Here is a 16813-nt window from a genome sequence, read left to right on the forward strand (position 1 = left end):
ATTCTCATTTACTCAGATTTTGTGCCGGGATTTGGTGCCGGTGACGTGAGTGAATGGATTGTGTCACGTTAATCATTCCTCTCCATTCCAGCTACGAGTGGTTTGCCGAGCTGGGGTTGAAGTGGTACGCCTTGCCTGCCGTTAGCAGCTTACTTCTGGAGATTGGGGGGCTGGAATTCCCCGCCGTACCGTTTAACGGCTGGTACATGAGCACAGAGATTGGGATGCGGAATCTGTGTGACTCGTACAGATACAATATAACAGAGGTGAGTGCCGGTAACAGTGAGAGGTGAGTGCCGGTAACAGTGAGAGGTGAGTGCCGGTAACAGTGAGAGGTGAGTGCCGGTAACACTGAGAGGTGAGTGCCGGTAACAGTGAGAGGTGAGTGCCGGTAACAGTGAGAGGTGAGTGCCGGTAACAGTGAGAGGTGAGTGCCGGTAACAGTGAGAGGTGAGGGCCGGTAACACTGAGAGGTGAGCGCCGGTAACAGTGAGAGGTGAGTGCCGGTAACACTGAGAGGTGAGTGCCGGTAACAGTGAGAGGTGAGTGCCGGTAACAGTGAGAGGTGAGTGCCGGTAACAGTGAGAGGTGAGTGCCGGTAACAGTGAGAGGTGAGTGCCGGTAACAGTGAGAGGTGAGAGCCAGTAACAGTGAGAGGTGAGTGCCGGTAACAGTGAGAGGTGAGTGCCGGTAACAGTGAGAGGTGAGCGCCGGTAACAGTGAGAGGTGAGTGCCGGTAACACTCAGATAGGCTAAACCTTCAGTGCCGCTGAAAGTCCCTGCCATAGCCGCCAGCATTACCATCCCCCGCCATCCAATTAATTTTCTTCCGACCCTTAAGGAATGACATCACTGATACTGAATGGGATAAAACGTATTTAAATTCTGTTTATATCTCAGACAAAGCAAGTTTGTTTCTGGTTAATCTTCCTTTATGGAAACCCAGATCCCGCCGGTAGATCGGCCCCATCCGGCCCCCGTCTAGTCGCCCGTTTCTCCTGCTGTAAAGACTGAAACCTTGATCAGTCTTCGGTCTCGTCTTAGATTCAGGAGCCGTCACTTATTATGGTGACTTTTCTCTTTCATTCCACCAAATACAGTGAATCTTCCCTGGATCTGAATGAATAATAATGTTAATCAGGAATGTCCCCAGATTTCACGTTTAAAGTCCGGTGAGGTCACAAATATCTATAAGCGGAGACCTCATGTGACTCGCAGCCTCTCTTGCAGGATGTGGCCAAACGCCTTGGGCTGGATACAAAGAAAACGTCCTCTCTCTGGAAAGACAAAGCGGCCCTGGAGATCAACATCGCTGTGTTATACAGTTACCAGGTAACCCACGCTCCGCCCCTTCCTGTACTGTTACCAGGTAACCCACGCTCCGCCCTTTCCTGTACTGTTACCAGGTAACCCACGCTCCGCCCCTTCCTGTACTGTTACCAGGTAACACATGCTCCGCCCCTTCCTGTACTGTTACCAGGTAACACACACTCTGCCCCCTCCTGTACAGTTACCAGGTAACCTATGCCCCACCCCTTCCTGTAACTTTTATCCCGCCCCTACACAGTAACCTTTGCCCCGCCCTCGATCACGCCGTGAAGCTGCAGAGTAACCGGTTACCGCTTCCATGTCCAGGGATTAATAGATGTCGTGTCTCCCCCAGAGGGACAAGGTGACCATCGTCGACCACCACGCAGCCACGGAATCATTCATGAAACACATGGAACATGAGAACCGATTGCGGGGAGGGTGTCCGGCCGACTGGATCTGGATTGTGCCACCAACATCCGGCAGCCTCACGCCTGTATTCCACCAGGAGATGGCTAATTACCACCTGTCTCCTTCCTTCCTATACCAGGTACGGTAAACGCGGAGGCAGCCATGTCCCGCAGAGAGAGCATGAGACACACCGAGCCTCTTACAGATTCCCACAGAATGATGAATTTTGGGCAGTAAGAGGGGTACATACTGACGTGGTACTGTGCACCCATCCAGGCCACATCAGCACGTACCCCTCTTACCGAGCCCAAGTACCTTTATCTCGGCCTCCTTCAGGGTTTCCTCTCATTCCTTCTCTTCTGCCCGTGTTTGGCAGGCGGACCCCTGGAGGCACCATATCTGGAAGGGATCCCAAAGCACCATCACCAGGAAGAGAACTTTCAAAGAAGTGGCCAAGTAAGTGGGGGGCCGGTGGACCCTCCCAGCTCCCCGTATAATGAACCTTCCCTCCGCTACTGCTGTATAACGGGCCCCCTTCCCATTATAAACCCCCTAGAGATGCCTCCAACCTGACATGCTTTGTTTTCAGTGCGGTCAAGTTTTCGGCTAAGCTGATGGGACAAGCCATGGCCAGAAGGGTAAAGGCCACAATCCTCTATGCCACGGAAACAGGGCGATCAGAGACCTACGCTCAGAAACTCTGCAAGATCTTCAGATTCGCCTTTGACCCCAGGGTAAACAGTCTAGAGATGCTAATGGCGCCCTAGGGCTGCAAATTTTGTCGGTTATCGCATTTCTCTCAAAGGGTCCACATGCCTTTGTAGGGGTGGAACATGTATCACATGCGTGGCAGCTAAACACACGTGAATGTGGATGCGTGAAACCTCCTTCATACAAAAACAGATATCACTGCATTGGTCCAAAGATGTTAGGGACGCCTTTTAGTGACCAGCATTCATAGAGTACAACTTAAGCTTCCAAGACCTCAGGGGTCCCTTCTTCAGATGTAAGCGAAGTGTTTGTGTGATCTGGCTGAGCAGGGATTGTCACTGATCTAAACTCCCTACCATGCGCAGTAAATGCTGAGTGTGATCTCCGGTGCAGGTCGTGTGCATGGACCAATACGACACTGTGGATTTGGAGCATGAGACCCTGGTGTTGGTGGTGACGAGTACATTTGGGAACGGCGACCCTCCAGAGAACGGCGAGGTAAGGACATTGGCTCTCCGTCTTATGACCCAAAGCTCCGGCTCTTTGTTAGAAACCCGTTGGTCCGTTTGTGGATTGGAGGTTGAGCATAAAACGTCCCTCCTCTGGTTGGGGACGCACTGTATGTACGACTCACGCAGGGGCTGAGTATTTGGATAAATAATCATTATTGTTACTGGGCATTGACTGCAGGTTAACCTGTTAATCTCCACAGGCTTTTGCACGAGAATTGATGGAGATGACTTCCCCCAATGTGGCCGCCCTCCAGCCAGAGCAGCAGAAGTAAGTCCCGGCTCCGTAGGTGGGTTAGCAGCTATTCTCATGAGACGCCCCTCATTATCAGACTATAACTGTGTCAGATCCTCGATTTCCTTTAATGTCTGTCGTGTACAATAAGGTTGGAGGCTTCTCCTGTGATGGCTGGAGTAGGGGAGCACTGGAGAGCTCTCCTCATTATTTCCTCCCGCTCCTGTCACTGGCGGCCGGTCGCTGCTGCCTCCTGACCTCCTTCAACACTCAGACAGGAGGGACCAGCCTTCTCCCTGCTTCACACGGAGCATAATGAGTAGAACTAAGAGAAATACTGACTCGTGGAGAGGCTGAGCCCAGTGTGGGGCCCATTGTGTTCCAGCAGAGTCCGCAGAACCCAATGACACGCGTGTGACACGCGGGAAGGACGCCATGCTCTCCTGGGATTTCCTCCTGACAAGGGTTTGGAGTCACTGATGATGTTCCTTGCCTCGGGAACCATAAATGATGTCACAAACGTCTTCACTTCAAATCTGAAGCAGAGGAAGGAAGAGTCTCCTGAAAATAGCCGCGTTTGGTCTATAAATAAAGCCGAAGGTTTCCCTCGGTTCGCAAGATCTGACTTTACTCAGCGGGACTCCGGCCTCAGAGGGACGAACCTTTCTACAGATTCCGTTTACCAGTCGCTGATATTTACTTCTCTGACACTTCTGCACCGTGACCCAACCACTACCAGAAAGCCACGTTTCTGCGGAGACCGCTTGGGCCGCAGCGACAAATCCAACAGCGGCGCTCCGTATAGAAACCATTCCGTAAATCTGCTGATTTTCTCCATATTTACCAAATAACTCCAAAATGTAGTCGGAGACCCTTCTCAATTTATTGTCCCAGTAGTGAGGTGGCAGAGATGGCGAGGCGGTGGAGTTAGCGAGGAGGCGGAGTTAGGAAGGAGGTGGAGTTAGCAAGGTGGTGGAGATAGCGAGGAGGCGGAGATCACGAGGCGACAGACAAACCCCATTATTGGTTATTAATAAATAGAATCATCATTTTACGGTCTGATAAATGCTGCCTCCCTTCACCTCTCGGTCTCTCCGGGGACGTTTTCTGTAGGAGCTACAAGACTCGGTTTAACAGCGTGTCTCAGACGGACCTCCTCGTCACTTCGTGGAAGAAAAAACGGAAGGAATCCAGCAACACAGACAGCGCGGGACCCCTGGGGACCCTCAGGTACTTCTATAAAGTAACAAACATCAGCCGTGCCGCTGCCCTCATCATCCACCCGTTGTGGCCGCTGCCCCCATCATCCACCCGTTGTGGCCGCTGCCCCGTGCCAATATCCCAAATGTCACTGGTGACTGTAAAGACGGTCTGCGCATGTTCACACTCATCGAAGCCCCCTTTCCCGAGCACTCTGGCGAGCTCGCGCTTCTCTGTCTCTCGGCAGGTTCTCAGTGTTTGGCCTCGGCTCTCGTGCCTATCCTCACTTCTGTGCCTTCGGACACGCGGTGGACACCAGACTGGAGGAGCTCGGGGGAGAGCGGATACTGGAAATGGGGGAAGGAGATGAGCTGTGCGGACAGGAGGACTCTTTCCGAGTCTGGGCCAAAGCCGTGTTTAAGGTCAGTGCTTTCACGTCCAGGCAGATGTCCTTCATGTCGAAGCAGCCAGGCCAACAGACAGAGAAGGGGAGGAAATACATGAGGGCTTCAGAAGATTGAGGGGACAACTGCTTCGCTATATTCACTGACCACCTTCTCAGTCACGTAAAAGGAGGACAAACGGGAAGCTGACATAACCTGCCCCATCCTCCCCTCACTCAATGGAGACAGGGTGTTTCAGGGGAGATGATATCGGGGGAAATGAGAGGACCTAATGATCCAACGCAGGAGAGGAGCTGTGTCTCCCGTGGTCCACCATGGTTTGGTGGGCCGTCGTGGCGGACACTGAGGTGGATGGCCGTTGGGTTTTGTTGGTGGGCGCCGGTTGGGGGCTCGTGGACCGGGTTTGGGGCGAGGGCAGGGAGAAGTTCTGTTTCCGTCGTTCTGAGTCCTGGTTTCCATTTCCTCTGTCTCTGCGGCTGGGAGGACCCCCCTGGCGTGTCCTGGATAAACACAGTTAAGGTCAAACCCCGGCTCCCCCACCCAGTCTCACAATCACTTTCCTTCCCCGCAGCTGAGAGGGGGAAGCGAAGGGAGATAAGGAGGGAAGGACCCACCTGCCATAAGCAGCACCCCCGGGGCATTAACCTCCGTGCTGCCGGATCACAGACACATTTAAAGCCAGGGCCGGAATCAGAACGATTATGAGCGTTTCTTGGTGTCTGTCTTGGTTTCACTATTAACCCATTCAGGTGGGGTTATTATCACGTGGCTCCTCTGTGTCCCCTCAGGCTGCCTGTGAAACCTTCTGCGTTGGGGACGACCATGATACGAATATTAACGAATTATTTAAAGCTAAGAGCAGCTGGCAGAGGTCCCTCCACCGGCTCTCCATCCAGGCCTCGTCTCCAGACCTCATCACAGGTGCGTCTCCTGCTCTCCTCCTCATGAGGTCACAACGGTCTCCTTGGTACCGCCATCCGTGATGGGAGGTGTGAGCAGCATAAACAATGTTTGTGTTTCCATGATACATACATGCCCAGGACATACAATCACCCCAATGGCGAGACGCACAGACGCACTAGAAGGTCCTTCCTAACGGTTTGGGTCCGAGGAGAGCCCCCGGTACTTTCGGTCCCATCTGGCTGCCCATTAACTGACCCCCAAAATCTCTCCCCATCCAGGCCTCTCCCAGATGCACAGAAGAAAAGTCTACGAAACCAAACTCATTTCCAAGGCGAATCTGCAGAGCGAGAAATCCAGGTAAACTCATCCTTTACTCACAAAGCTCCCCTCGGAGGTCAGGCCGCCCCGGGCAGTCTCGCCGCTCTCCCTCCTTCTCTGTTTGTTGTCTGCGCGTCTCTCGCTTCGCCGGGGAGTCCCCGAGCCCTGGGATTAGCAGGTTGTGTGCATGGGGCAGGACACATGCACTGATACCCCCGTCTCCCCCTAGACCCCCACACACATGCCGGCACTCACTGTCCGCGTTTTCTTGTGGTCTCTTTTCTCCTCCACACCAGCCGCTCCACCATCCTGGTGCGACTCAGCACGGAGGGCCAGAGTGAGCTGGCATACGCTCCGGGGGATCACCTGGGGATCTTCCCCTGCAATCGGGAGGATCTGGTCCTGGAGCTGCTAGAAAGAGTGGAGGATCCACCACCGGCCAATGACACGGTGCAGGTGGAGACGCTGGACAAGGACTCCAACAACAGTAAGCCTTACCGGCCCCGGCTGGCTGTGTGCTCAGTACTTTGCATGATCAGTACTTTACTTCATCAGCTGTACACTGTTACTGCCGCCCTACCACCTGTGTGCTCAGCACTGTACACTGTAACTGCCCTCCTACCACTGGTGTGCTCAGCACTGTACACTGTAACTGCCCTCCTACCACCTGTGTGCTCAACACTGTACACTGTTACTGCCCCCTACTAGCTGTGTGCTAAACACTGTGCACTGTAACTGCCCCCTACCAGCTGTGTGCTCAACACTGTACACTGTAACTGCCCCCTACCACCTGTGTGCTCAACACTGTACACTGTAACTGCCCCCTACCAGCTGTGTGCTCAACACTGTGCACTGTAACTGCCCCCTACTAGCTGTGTGCTAAACACTGTACACTGTAACTGCCCCCTACTAGCTGTGTGCTAAACACTGTGCACTGTAACTGCCCCCTACTAGCTGTGTGCTAAACACTGTGCACTGTAACTGCCCCCTACCAGCTGTGTGCTAAACACTGTGCACTGTAACTGCCCCCTACCAGCTGTGTGCTAAACACTGTGCACTGTAACTGCCCCCTACCAGCTGTGTGCTAAACACTGTGCACCGTAACTGCCCCCTACCAGCTGTGTGCTAAACACTGTGCACTGTAACTGCCCCCTACCAGCTGTGTGCTAAACACTGTGCACCGTAACTGCCCCCTACCAGCTGTGTGCTAAACACTGTGCACTGTAACTGCCCCTACCAGCTGTGTGCTAAACACTGTGCACCGTAACTGCCCCCTACCAGCTGTATGCTAAACACTGTGCACTGTAACTGCCCCTACCAGCTGTGTGCTAAACACTGTGCACTGTAACTGCCCCCTACCAGCTGTGTGCTAAACACTGTGCACTGTAACTGCCCCCTACCAGCTGTGTGCTAAACACTGTGCACTGTAACTGCCCCCTACCAGCTGTGTGCTAAACACTGTGCACCGTAACTGCCCCCTACCAGCTGTGTGCTAAACACTGTGCACCGTAACTGCCCCCTACCAGCTGTGTGCTAAACACTGTGCACTGTAACTGCCCCTACCAGCTGTGTGCTAAACACTGTGCACTGTAACTGCCCCCTACCAGCTGTGTGCTAAACACTGTGCACTGTAACTGCCCCCTACCAGCTGTGTGCTAAACACTGTGCACTGTAACTGCCCCCTACCAGCTGTGTGCTAAACACTGTGCACCGTAACTGCCCCCTACCAGCTGTATGCTAAACACTGTGCACTGTAACTGCCCCTACCAGCTGTGTGCTAAACACTGTGCACTGTAACTGCCCCCTACCAGCTGTGTGCTAAACACTGTGCACTGTAACTGCCCCCTACCAGCTGTGTGCTAAACACTGTGCACTGTAACTGCCCCCTACCAGCTGTGTGCTAAACACTGTGCACCGTAACTGCCCCCTACCAGCTGTGTGCTAAACACTGTGCACCGTAACTGCCCCCTACCAGCTGTGTGCTAAACACTGTGCACTGTAACTGCCCCTACCAGCTGTGTGCTAAACACTGTGCACTGTAACTGCCCCCTACCAGCTGTGTGCTAAACACTGTGCACTGTAACTGCCCCCTACCAGCTGTGTGCTAAACACTGTGCACTGTAACTGCCCCCTACCAGCTGTGTGCTAAACACTGTGCACTGTAACTGCCCCTACCAGCTGTGTGCTCAACACTGTGCACTGTAACTGCCCCTACCAGCTGTGTGCTCAACACTGTACACTGTAACTGCCCCCTACCAGCTGTGTGCTCAACACTGTACACTGTAACTGCCCCCTACCAGCTGTGTGCCCTTTCTGCCCACAGGATACGCAGGAACTGGCAGGAAGGTAGCTTGGGTCTCGGATACTCGGATTCCGCCTTGTACCCTGAGACAGGCCCTGACCAATTACCTGGATATTACCACCCCACCTACACCCCAACTCCTCCAGCTTCTGAGTGCCCTGTGCGAGGAGCCAGACGAAAGGAAAAAACTGGAGACCCTCAGCCAGGTACACAAGATGGCAGCCCGTGAAAAAGACCCTCTCCCTGCAGGATATCCTCTCTCACCTGTATAAAGTGGGGGAGATACAGTCGTCTCCCACTTGGATGTGCAGGTGGTTCAGTCCTCTCTCACCTGTATAAAGTGTGGGGGTACAGTCCTCTCTCGCCTGTATGAGGTGTGGGGGTACAGTCCTCTCTCACCTGTATAAAGTGTGGGGTTCAGTCCTCTCTCACCTGTATGAGGTGGGGGTGTTACAGTCCTCTCTCACCTGTATGAGGTGGGGGTGTTACAGTCCTCTCTCACATGTATGAGGTGTGTGGGGTACAGTCCTCTCTCACCTGTATGAGGTGTGTGGGGTTCAGTCCTCTCTCACCTGTATGAGGTGTGTGGGGTACAGTCCTCTCTCACCTGTATGAGGTGCAGGTGTTACAGTCCTCTCTCACCTGTATGAGGTGCAGGTGTTACAGTCCTCTCTCACCTGTATGAGGTGTGTGGGGTACAGTCCTCTCTCACCTGTATGAGGTGGGGGTGTTACAGTCCTCTCTCACCTGTCTGAGGTGCAGGTGTTACAGTCCTCTCTCACCTGTATGAGGTGTGTGGGGTACAGTCCTCTCTCACCTGTATGAGGTGTGTGGGGTACAGTCCTCTCTCACCTGTATGAGGTGCAGGTGTTACAGTCCTCTCTCACCTGTCTGAGGTGCAGGTGTTACAGTCCTCTCTCACCTGTATGAGGTGTGTGGGGTACAGTCCTCTCTCACCTGTATGAGGTGCAGGTGTTACAGTCCTCTCTCACCTGTATGAGGTGCAGGTGTTACAGTCCTCTCTCACCTGTATGAGGTGTGGGTGTTACAGTCCTCCCCTCATTGCCCTGCTGTCTCTCTTTGCAGGACGCCCGTCTGTACGAGGAGTGGAAATGGTATAAATGCCCCACGCTGGTGGAAGTGCTGGAAGAGTTCCCCTCGGCCAGCCTGCCGAGCTCTCTGCTCCTCACGCAGCTCCCTCTCCTTCAGCCTCGTTACTACTCCATCAGCTCCTCGTCTGACGTCTACCCTGATGAGATCCACCTCACGGTGGCCGTGGTGTCTTTTTACACGCAGGGTGCGTATCAGTACCGCGTACCTCGGGGGTAGTGGGGGGGGGTAGCAGGGAGGTAGCTCCTCGTGCGCAGGTCACGTCATGTCGGTAAGGAATTATGGTCAGAATCTCACGTGTCTCGTTCTGTCTCCTCAGATAATAAGGGCCCCCTACATTTTGGGGTTTGCTCCACGTGGCTTGACCAGCTGGCCCCTGGTGGTTCTGTGCCATGCTTTGTCCGAGGGTAAGTTCTTCCCGCTGTGTGTACCGATCCGGGGTACCTGCCAATACAGTATCTGCTCATCATTATCTCTAGTTACGTGGGGGGCTTACAGGCGCTGTTATGCGTTATGAGTGACAGGTGCTAGGGGTTGCTAGGGTAATGAGTGACAGTTGCTAGGGGGAGTTAGGGTAATGAGTGACAGGTGCTGGGGTAATTAGGGTAATGAGTGACAGTTGCTAGGGGGAGTTAGGGTAATGAGTGACAGGTGCTGGGGTAATTAGGGTAATGAGTGACTATGACCTCATAAAATAAACTAAAACCATTTCCCCCGCAGCGCCCCCACCTTCCACCTGCCCCCAGACACGGAGGCTCCCTGTATCCTGGTTGGTCCAGGAACCGGAATCGCACCCTTCAGGGGGTTCTGGCAGCAGAGGCTCCACGAGATCGAACATAAAGGTACGCTGATCACGGCAAAGGCCACGGCCACGTTCTCCCCGACCATCCACACGCAGGGAACACAACAAATAGACAGGCAGGACGTGGCCACGTTCTCCACCACCATCTACCCTCAGAGATCCCGACAGATAGAGGGGAAGGACGTGGCCACGTTCTCCACCGCCATCTACCCTCAGAGATCCCGACAGATAGAGGGGAAGGACGTGGCCACGTTCTCCACCGCCATCTACCCACAGAGATCCCGACAGATAGAGGGGAAGGACGTGGCCATGTTCCACCACTATCTACCCACAGAGATCCCGACAGATAGAGGGGAAGGACGTGGCCACATTCTCCACCGCCATCTACCCTCAGAGATCCCGACAGATAGAGGGGAAGGACGTGGCCACGTTCTCCACCACCAAACACCCTCAGAGATCCCGACAGATAGAGGGGAAGGACGTGGCCACGTTCTTCTCCGCCTTCCTCACGCAGGGAACCACATTTCATACACAAAGCTCCGTTCCAGGGCACGGTTTCCGTCATGGACCCACGGGCTGTGGATGTGGACCCTGTATTAGTGACTAGATGTCTAGTCTGGAGCCCCTCCACGGGGGATTTGTGGCATCTCCAGCACTCAAAAAACAGGTGCTACTGGGAGCTACTGGGTAGGGGAAGGGCCACTGCCACAGATCCACGGGACCCTCGTGGGACAGTTTGATTACCTGGTTAGTAGCTGCCGGGCCCCAATACCGTGTCTCCCGTCTCAGGCCGGACCCCCGGAGACGTGACCTTGGTCTTTGGCTCTCGATGCGCTGAACTTGACCACATCTACAAAGAGGAGACGGAGGACGCCCAGCGCAGAGGGGCCCTCAGCCACATCTACACGGCGTTCTCCAGAGAGCCCAACTCTCCCAAGGTGAGTCCGGAGAGTCACGAGCTTTCCTTACAGTCACTGAAGATGTTAACTACACCATATGCTGGCCACGTGTGGCCTTAGTGTCACGATTATTCACTTATTATCACGACTATTCACCTATTATCACTATTACTCATTTATTATCACGACTATTTTATTATTACTATTATTCACCTATTATCACTATTACTCATTTTTTATTATTACTATTATTCACCTATTATCACTATTATTTATTATCACGACTATTCTCTTATTATTACGATTATTAACCTATTTTCACTATTACTCATTTATTATCACAATCATTCACTTATTACGATTATTCACGTATTATCACTATTACTCATTTATTATCACAATCATTCACTTATTACGATTATTCACGTATTATCACTATTACTCATATATTATCACAATCATTCACTTATTACGATTATTCACGTATTATCACTATTACTCATTTATTATCACAATCATTCACTTATTACGATTATTCACGTATTATCACTATTACTCATTTATTATCACAATCATTCACTTATTACGATTATTCACGTATTATCACTATTACTCATTTATTATCACAATCATTCACTTATTACGATTATTCACGTATTATCACTATTACTCATTTATTATCACAATCATTCACTTATTATTACGATTATCCACGACTATTCTGTTATTATCACGATTATTCACCTATTATCACTATTTATCTCAATTGTTTTCTTATTATCACGACTACTCATTTATTATCACAACCATTTACTTCTCACAATTATTCTTCGAAACGCCAGCCACTTTTCTTGGTGAGCGGAGCCATTTTGCTTGTAACTTTCCTGTTGACGGCTGTGAGTGATGAGCGTGGATTTTTTGTGGTGACACGTTTCACCTTTGTCAGACCTACGTGCAGGACATTCTGCGCACGCAGCTGGCGTGGGAGGTGTATGACGTGCTGTGCAAGAAGGACGGACACATGTACATCTGTGGTGACGTCACCATGGCCACCGACGTCCTGCAGACGGTTCAGCTCATCCTCGTGTCTCAGGGGGACATGAGCGTCGTGGAGGCGGGAGACTACATCGGGCAGCTGAGGGTAGGTACACAAACACCCGCGACCCAAGGGCCGCAGAGCGCCGCGCATGGTCAGGGCAGTGTTACGCTCAGGACCTGGCCACGGTATTATCACGCCGAAAGGACACGTAGTCGGGTGACGTGGCTCATGGCCCAAGAACAGGACTTAGTAATCACCCCACTCTGTACCAATAAAAGCCCTGGACACAGCTGCCGGCTGGGGAACCCTAACCATAAAAACTGCATCGGCCCCACCACTAGGGGCCCCACCACTAGAGGCCCCACCACTAGGGGCCCCACCACTAGGGGCCTCACCACTAGGGGCCCCACCACTAGGGGCCTCACCACTAGGGGCCCCACCACTAGGGGCCCCACCACTAGGGGCCTCACCACTAGGGGCCACTATCGCCAGATTTCATAAACGGGAAGAATTAGTCGTATTTGTAATGAGAGCCCTCTGGTGTCCAATGCGTGGAACTGACACTAACGGCCAAAATGCCCTCCGCTATTACCCTCTCCTCTGTTCTATTATAATAACCCGTGTTATACCCCCCACTATTATACCCCCTGCCCTGTGTTATACCCCTCAGTATTATACCCCTGCCCCGTGTTATACCCCTCAGTATTATACCCCCTGCCCCGTGTTATACCCCTCAGTATTATACCCCCTGCCCCGTGTTATACCCCTCAGTATTATACCCCCTGCCCCGTGTAATACCCTTCAGTATTATACCCCCTGCCCCGTGTTATACTCCTCAGTATCATACCCCCTGCCCCGTGTTATACCCCCTGCCCCGTGTTATACCCCTCAGTATCATACCCCCTGCCCCGTGTTATACCCCTCAGTATCATACCCCCTGCCCCGTGTTATACCCCTCAGTATCATACCCCCTGCCCCGTGTTATACCCCTCAGTATCATACCCCCTGCCCCGTGTTATACCCCTCAGTATCATACCCCCTGCCCCGTGTTATACCCCTCACTATCATACCCCCTGCCCCGTGTTATACCCCTCAGTATTATACCCCCTGCCCCGTGTTATACCCCTCACTATCATACCCCCTGCCCTGTGTTATACCCCTCAGTATTATACCCCCTGCCCCGTGTTATACCCCTCAGTATTATACCCCCTGCCCCATGTTATACCCCTCAGTATCATACCCCCTGCCCCGTGTTATACCCCTCAGTATTATACCCCCTTCCCCGTGTTATACCCCTCACTATCATACCCCCTGCCCCGTGTTATACCCCTCAGTATTATACCCCCTGCCCCGTGTTATACCCCTCAGTATTATACCCCCTTCCCCGTGTTATACCCCTCACTATCATACCCCCTGCCCCGTGTTATACCCCTCAGTATCATACCCCCTGCCCCGTGTAATACCCTTCAGTATTATACCCCCTGCCCCGTGTTATACCCCTCAGTATTATATCCCCTGCCCCGTGTTATACCCCTCAGTATTATACCCCCTGCCCCGTGTTATACCCCTCAGTATTATATCCCCTGCCCCGTGTTATACCCCTCAGTATTATACCCCCTGCCCCGTGTTATACCCCTCAGTATCATACCCCCTGCCCCGTGTTATACCCCTCAGTATTATACCCACTGCCCCGTGTTATACCCCTCAGTATCATACCCCCTGCCCCGTGTTATACCCCTCAGTATTATACCCCCTGCCCCGTGTTATACCCCTCAGTATTATACCCACTGCCCCGTGTTATACCCCTCAGTATCATACCCCCTGCCCCGTGTTATACCCCTCAGTATTATACCCCCTGCCCCGTGTTATACCCCTCAGTATTATACCCCCTGCCCCGTGTTATACTCCTCACTATCATACCCCCTGCCCCGTATTATACCCCTCAGTATCATACCCCCTTCCCCGTGTTATACCCCTCACTATCATACCCCCTGCCCCGTGTTATACCCCTCAGTATCATACCCCCTGCCCTGTGTTATACCCCTCAGTATTATACCCCCTTCCCCGTGTTATACCCCTCAGTATCATACCCCCTGCCCCGTGTTATACCCCTCAGTATTATACCCCCTGCCCCGTGTTATACCCCTCAGTATTATACCCCCTTCCCCGTGTTATACCCCTCACTATCATACCCCCTGCCCCGTGTTATACCCCCTCAGTATTATACCCCCTGCCCCGTGTTATACCCCTCAGTATTATACCCCCTGCCCCGTGTTATACCCCTCAGTATTATACCCACTGCCCCGTGTTATACCCCTCAGTATCATACCCCTGCCCCGTGTTATACCCCTCAGTATCATACCCCCTGCCCTGTGTTATACCCCTCAGTATCATACCCCCTGCCCCGTGTTATACCCCTCAGTATCATACCCCCAGCCCTGTGTTATACCCCTCAGTATCATACCCCCTGCCCCGTGTTATACCCCTCAGTATCATACCCCCTGCCCTGTGTTATACCCCCTGCCCCGTGTTATACCCCTCAGTATTATACCCCCTGCCTTGTCTCCCTGTTACTTTTAACCCAATTTATGTTGCCCTCCAGGACCAGAATAGATACCACGAGGACATCTTTGGCATCACCCTGAGGACGCAGGAAGTGACATCACGCGTGCGATGTCAGTCTATGTCACTACAGGAAAAGAGAGAGACGTGGCATGAAAAACCCACGTGACGTGTTCCAGAGACAGATTCCGTGGCTTCCGGGGACTCAATACACAAAATCTTAAAATAAATTACATGCCACACGTGACATAACTATTTACAGCTCTGACAGGTGTCCTCACGCGTGTGGCGGGGTCAGTGCATCAGTTAAAAGTCACACACACACACATACAAGACTGAATAAAGACCCCACGGGGCCCAAGTAGGGCCCCGCCAGCCACGTGCTGTAGACTTAATTCACAGCCTAGGGGCCAGAAGGTGATGCGCAGCCTGAAACTGCTGGTCCTGCCCTGTGGCAAGCCAGGCTGATAAGGGCAGTTAGCCACATTTGCCCTCCTCTGAGACACTGTCTCCGCCTCCTGCTCTGGAACCACCCTTTCTGTACACGCCTACTTACATAGAAGCCACCAATGGCTGCAGTGCCACGTGCCCTTCTCCATAAGACAAGCCCCAGTAGCCATCACGTGGCAGCATCCAGCCCAAGCGCTGTGTCCTGCACACACGCCAACTGCATACAAACATTACATCCTGTAGAGACACACGTGGACACCTGTTATATGCATTTATTGCACACACATGCGCGAGACGTCTTGGTTCTGATTTTATTTTATCCTTTAATAAACTCTGAGAGTAAAACCGCGGCTTCGGACATTCCTGTGGTTTGCGTCCCGTGGTGATTACCCTGCCACGGCGCGGCTGGGGGTTCCAGCTGGCGTGGAGCGTGGCAGAGCCCGGCTGAATCCAACAGCAGCCGACAGCGTTCTGGCACTCTTCACATTTATGCAATTTTCCTCCAATCCTGCTGTGCCCCACATCCCATCCAGCTGCGCTCCCGTGGCCCGGCAATTCACACACAGTCCCATACTCCTTTCCTCCAATTCCATTCGCCTTTCCTCCAATCCCATTCCCCTTTCCTCCAATCCCATACTCCTTTCCTCCAATCCCATACTCCTTTCCTCCAATCCCATTCCCCTTTCCTCCAATCCCATACTCCTTTCCTCCAATCCAATTCCCCTTTCCTCCAATCCCATACTCCTTTCCTCCAATCCCATTCCCCTTTCCTCCAGTCCCATACTCCTTACCTCCAAAATTAATCTCCGCTCCCCTTTCCACTGATCCCACTGCACACCTCTTTAGCACCATCGCACCTACTCCTCATTCCTTCGCTTTACTCTTATCCCACCGCAGTCCTTCTCCCTACCCCAACCCAGCTCACCTTCCATTCATACACTTCTTTCCTCCAATCTCATACCTGCAAATAGTCTGTAATTTCCCAGGACAGTCCCGTAAAATTCAGGTCTATCCTGGCCCAAAAATACTGCCTATGCGCAGAGCATTACCCGGTGCGCAGGCAGCGTTGCGTTGTAGCGGCGTACGTGTAGGACGCGCATGGCCTGAGCGCCCGTAAATGAGCTCAGAACCACCCAGCATCTGTGCTGAGGAGCCCACAGCTCAATGCTCCAGGGTCACGCGGAGTGTGTGGCCCCGCCCCCTTCATCACGCCATTCACTCCCATCACTACTCCTTCCTTCTAATCCCTCTTTACACTCCCTGTTCTTCTCCCTCCAATCGCAGCATTAATAGGAAGGAGGGGGGTGGCGGCAGACAGACGGACGGACGCCATTTACAAGAATGTAAACATTTATTGCAAAATGAACCAGGCTGAAGCCTGCAGTGCATCCCCCGGGCAGGACACGTCGGGGGTAACCTATCCCCAACCACGGCAGGACACGTCGGGGGTAACCTATCCCCAACCACGGCAGGACACGTCGGGGGTAACCTATCCCCAACCACAGCAGGACACGTTTGGGGTAACCTATCCCCAACCACGGCAGGACACGTTTGGGGTAACCTATCCCCAACCACGGCAGGACACGTCGGGGGTAACCTACCCCCCCAGCAGGACACATTGTTGGCTTTCTACCCCTCCCCAGCAGGACA

General features: G+C 52.9%; 1 protein-coding gene across 1 annotated transcript in view; it reads left to right on the top strand.

The window, feature by feature from the left end:
- NOS3 (nitric oxide synthase 3) overlaps positions 1–14931 on the top strand; it is a 32941-nt gene extending 18010 nt beyond the window's left edge. Inside the window, exons 8-26 of the mRNA XM_053466052.1 lie at positions 92–266; positions 1231–1332; positions 1664–1858; positions 2096–2175; positions 2309–2453; positions 2824–2928; positions 3143–3210; positions 4288–4404; positions 4622–4796; positions 5567–5699; positions 5960–6038; positions 6296–6486; positions 8323–8507; positions 9388–9598; positions 9731–9818; positions 10132–10253; positions 11003–11151; positions 12059–12253; positions 14754–14931. Of these exons, the coding sequence (XP_053322027.1) occupies positions 92–266; positions 1231–1332; positions 1664–1858; positions 2096–2175; positions 2309–2453; positions 2824–2928; positions 3143–3210; positions 4288–4404; positions 4622–4796; positions 5567–5699; positions 5960–6038; positions 6296–6486; positions 8323–8507; positions 9388–9598; positions 9731–9818; positions 10132–10253; positions 11003–11151; positions 12059–12253; positions 14754–14882 (2644 nt within the window). The 3' untranslated portion in view covers positions 14883–14931. The remainder of the gene's footprint in view (positions 1–91; positions 267–1230; positions 1333–1663; positions 1859–2095; positions 2176–2308; positions 2454–2823; positions 2929–3142; positions 3211–4287; positions 4405–4621; positions 4797–5566; positions 5700–5959; positions 6039–6295; positions 6487–8322; positions 8508–9387; positions 9599–9730; positions 9819–10131; positions 10254–11002; positions 11152–12058; positions 12254–14753) is intronic.
- Positions 14932–16813: the final 1882 nt, after the last annotated feature.

Source organism: Spea bombifrons, chromosome 5, assembly GCF_027358695.1.
Source record: "Spea bombifrons isolate aSpeBom1 chromosome 5, aSpeBom1.2.pri, whole genome shotgun sequence".
Classification (NCBI taxonomy): Eukaryota; Metazoa; Chordata; class Amphibia; order Anura; family Pelobatidae; genus Spea; species Spea bombifrons.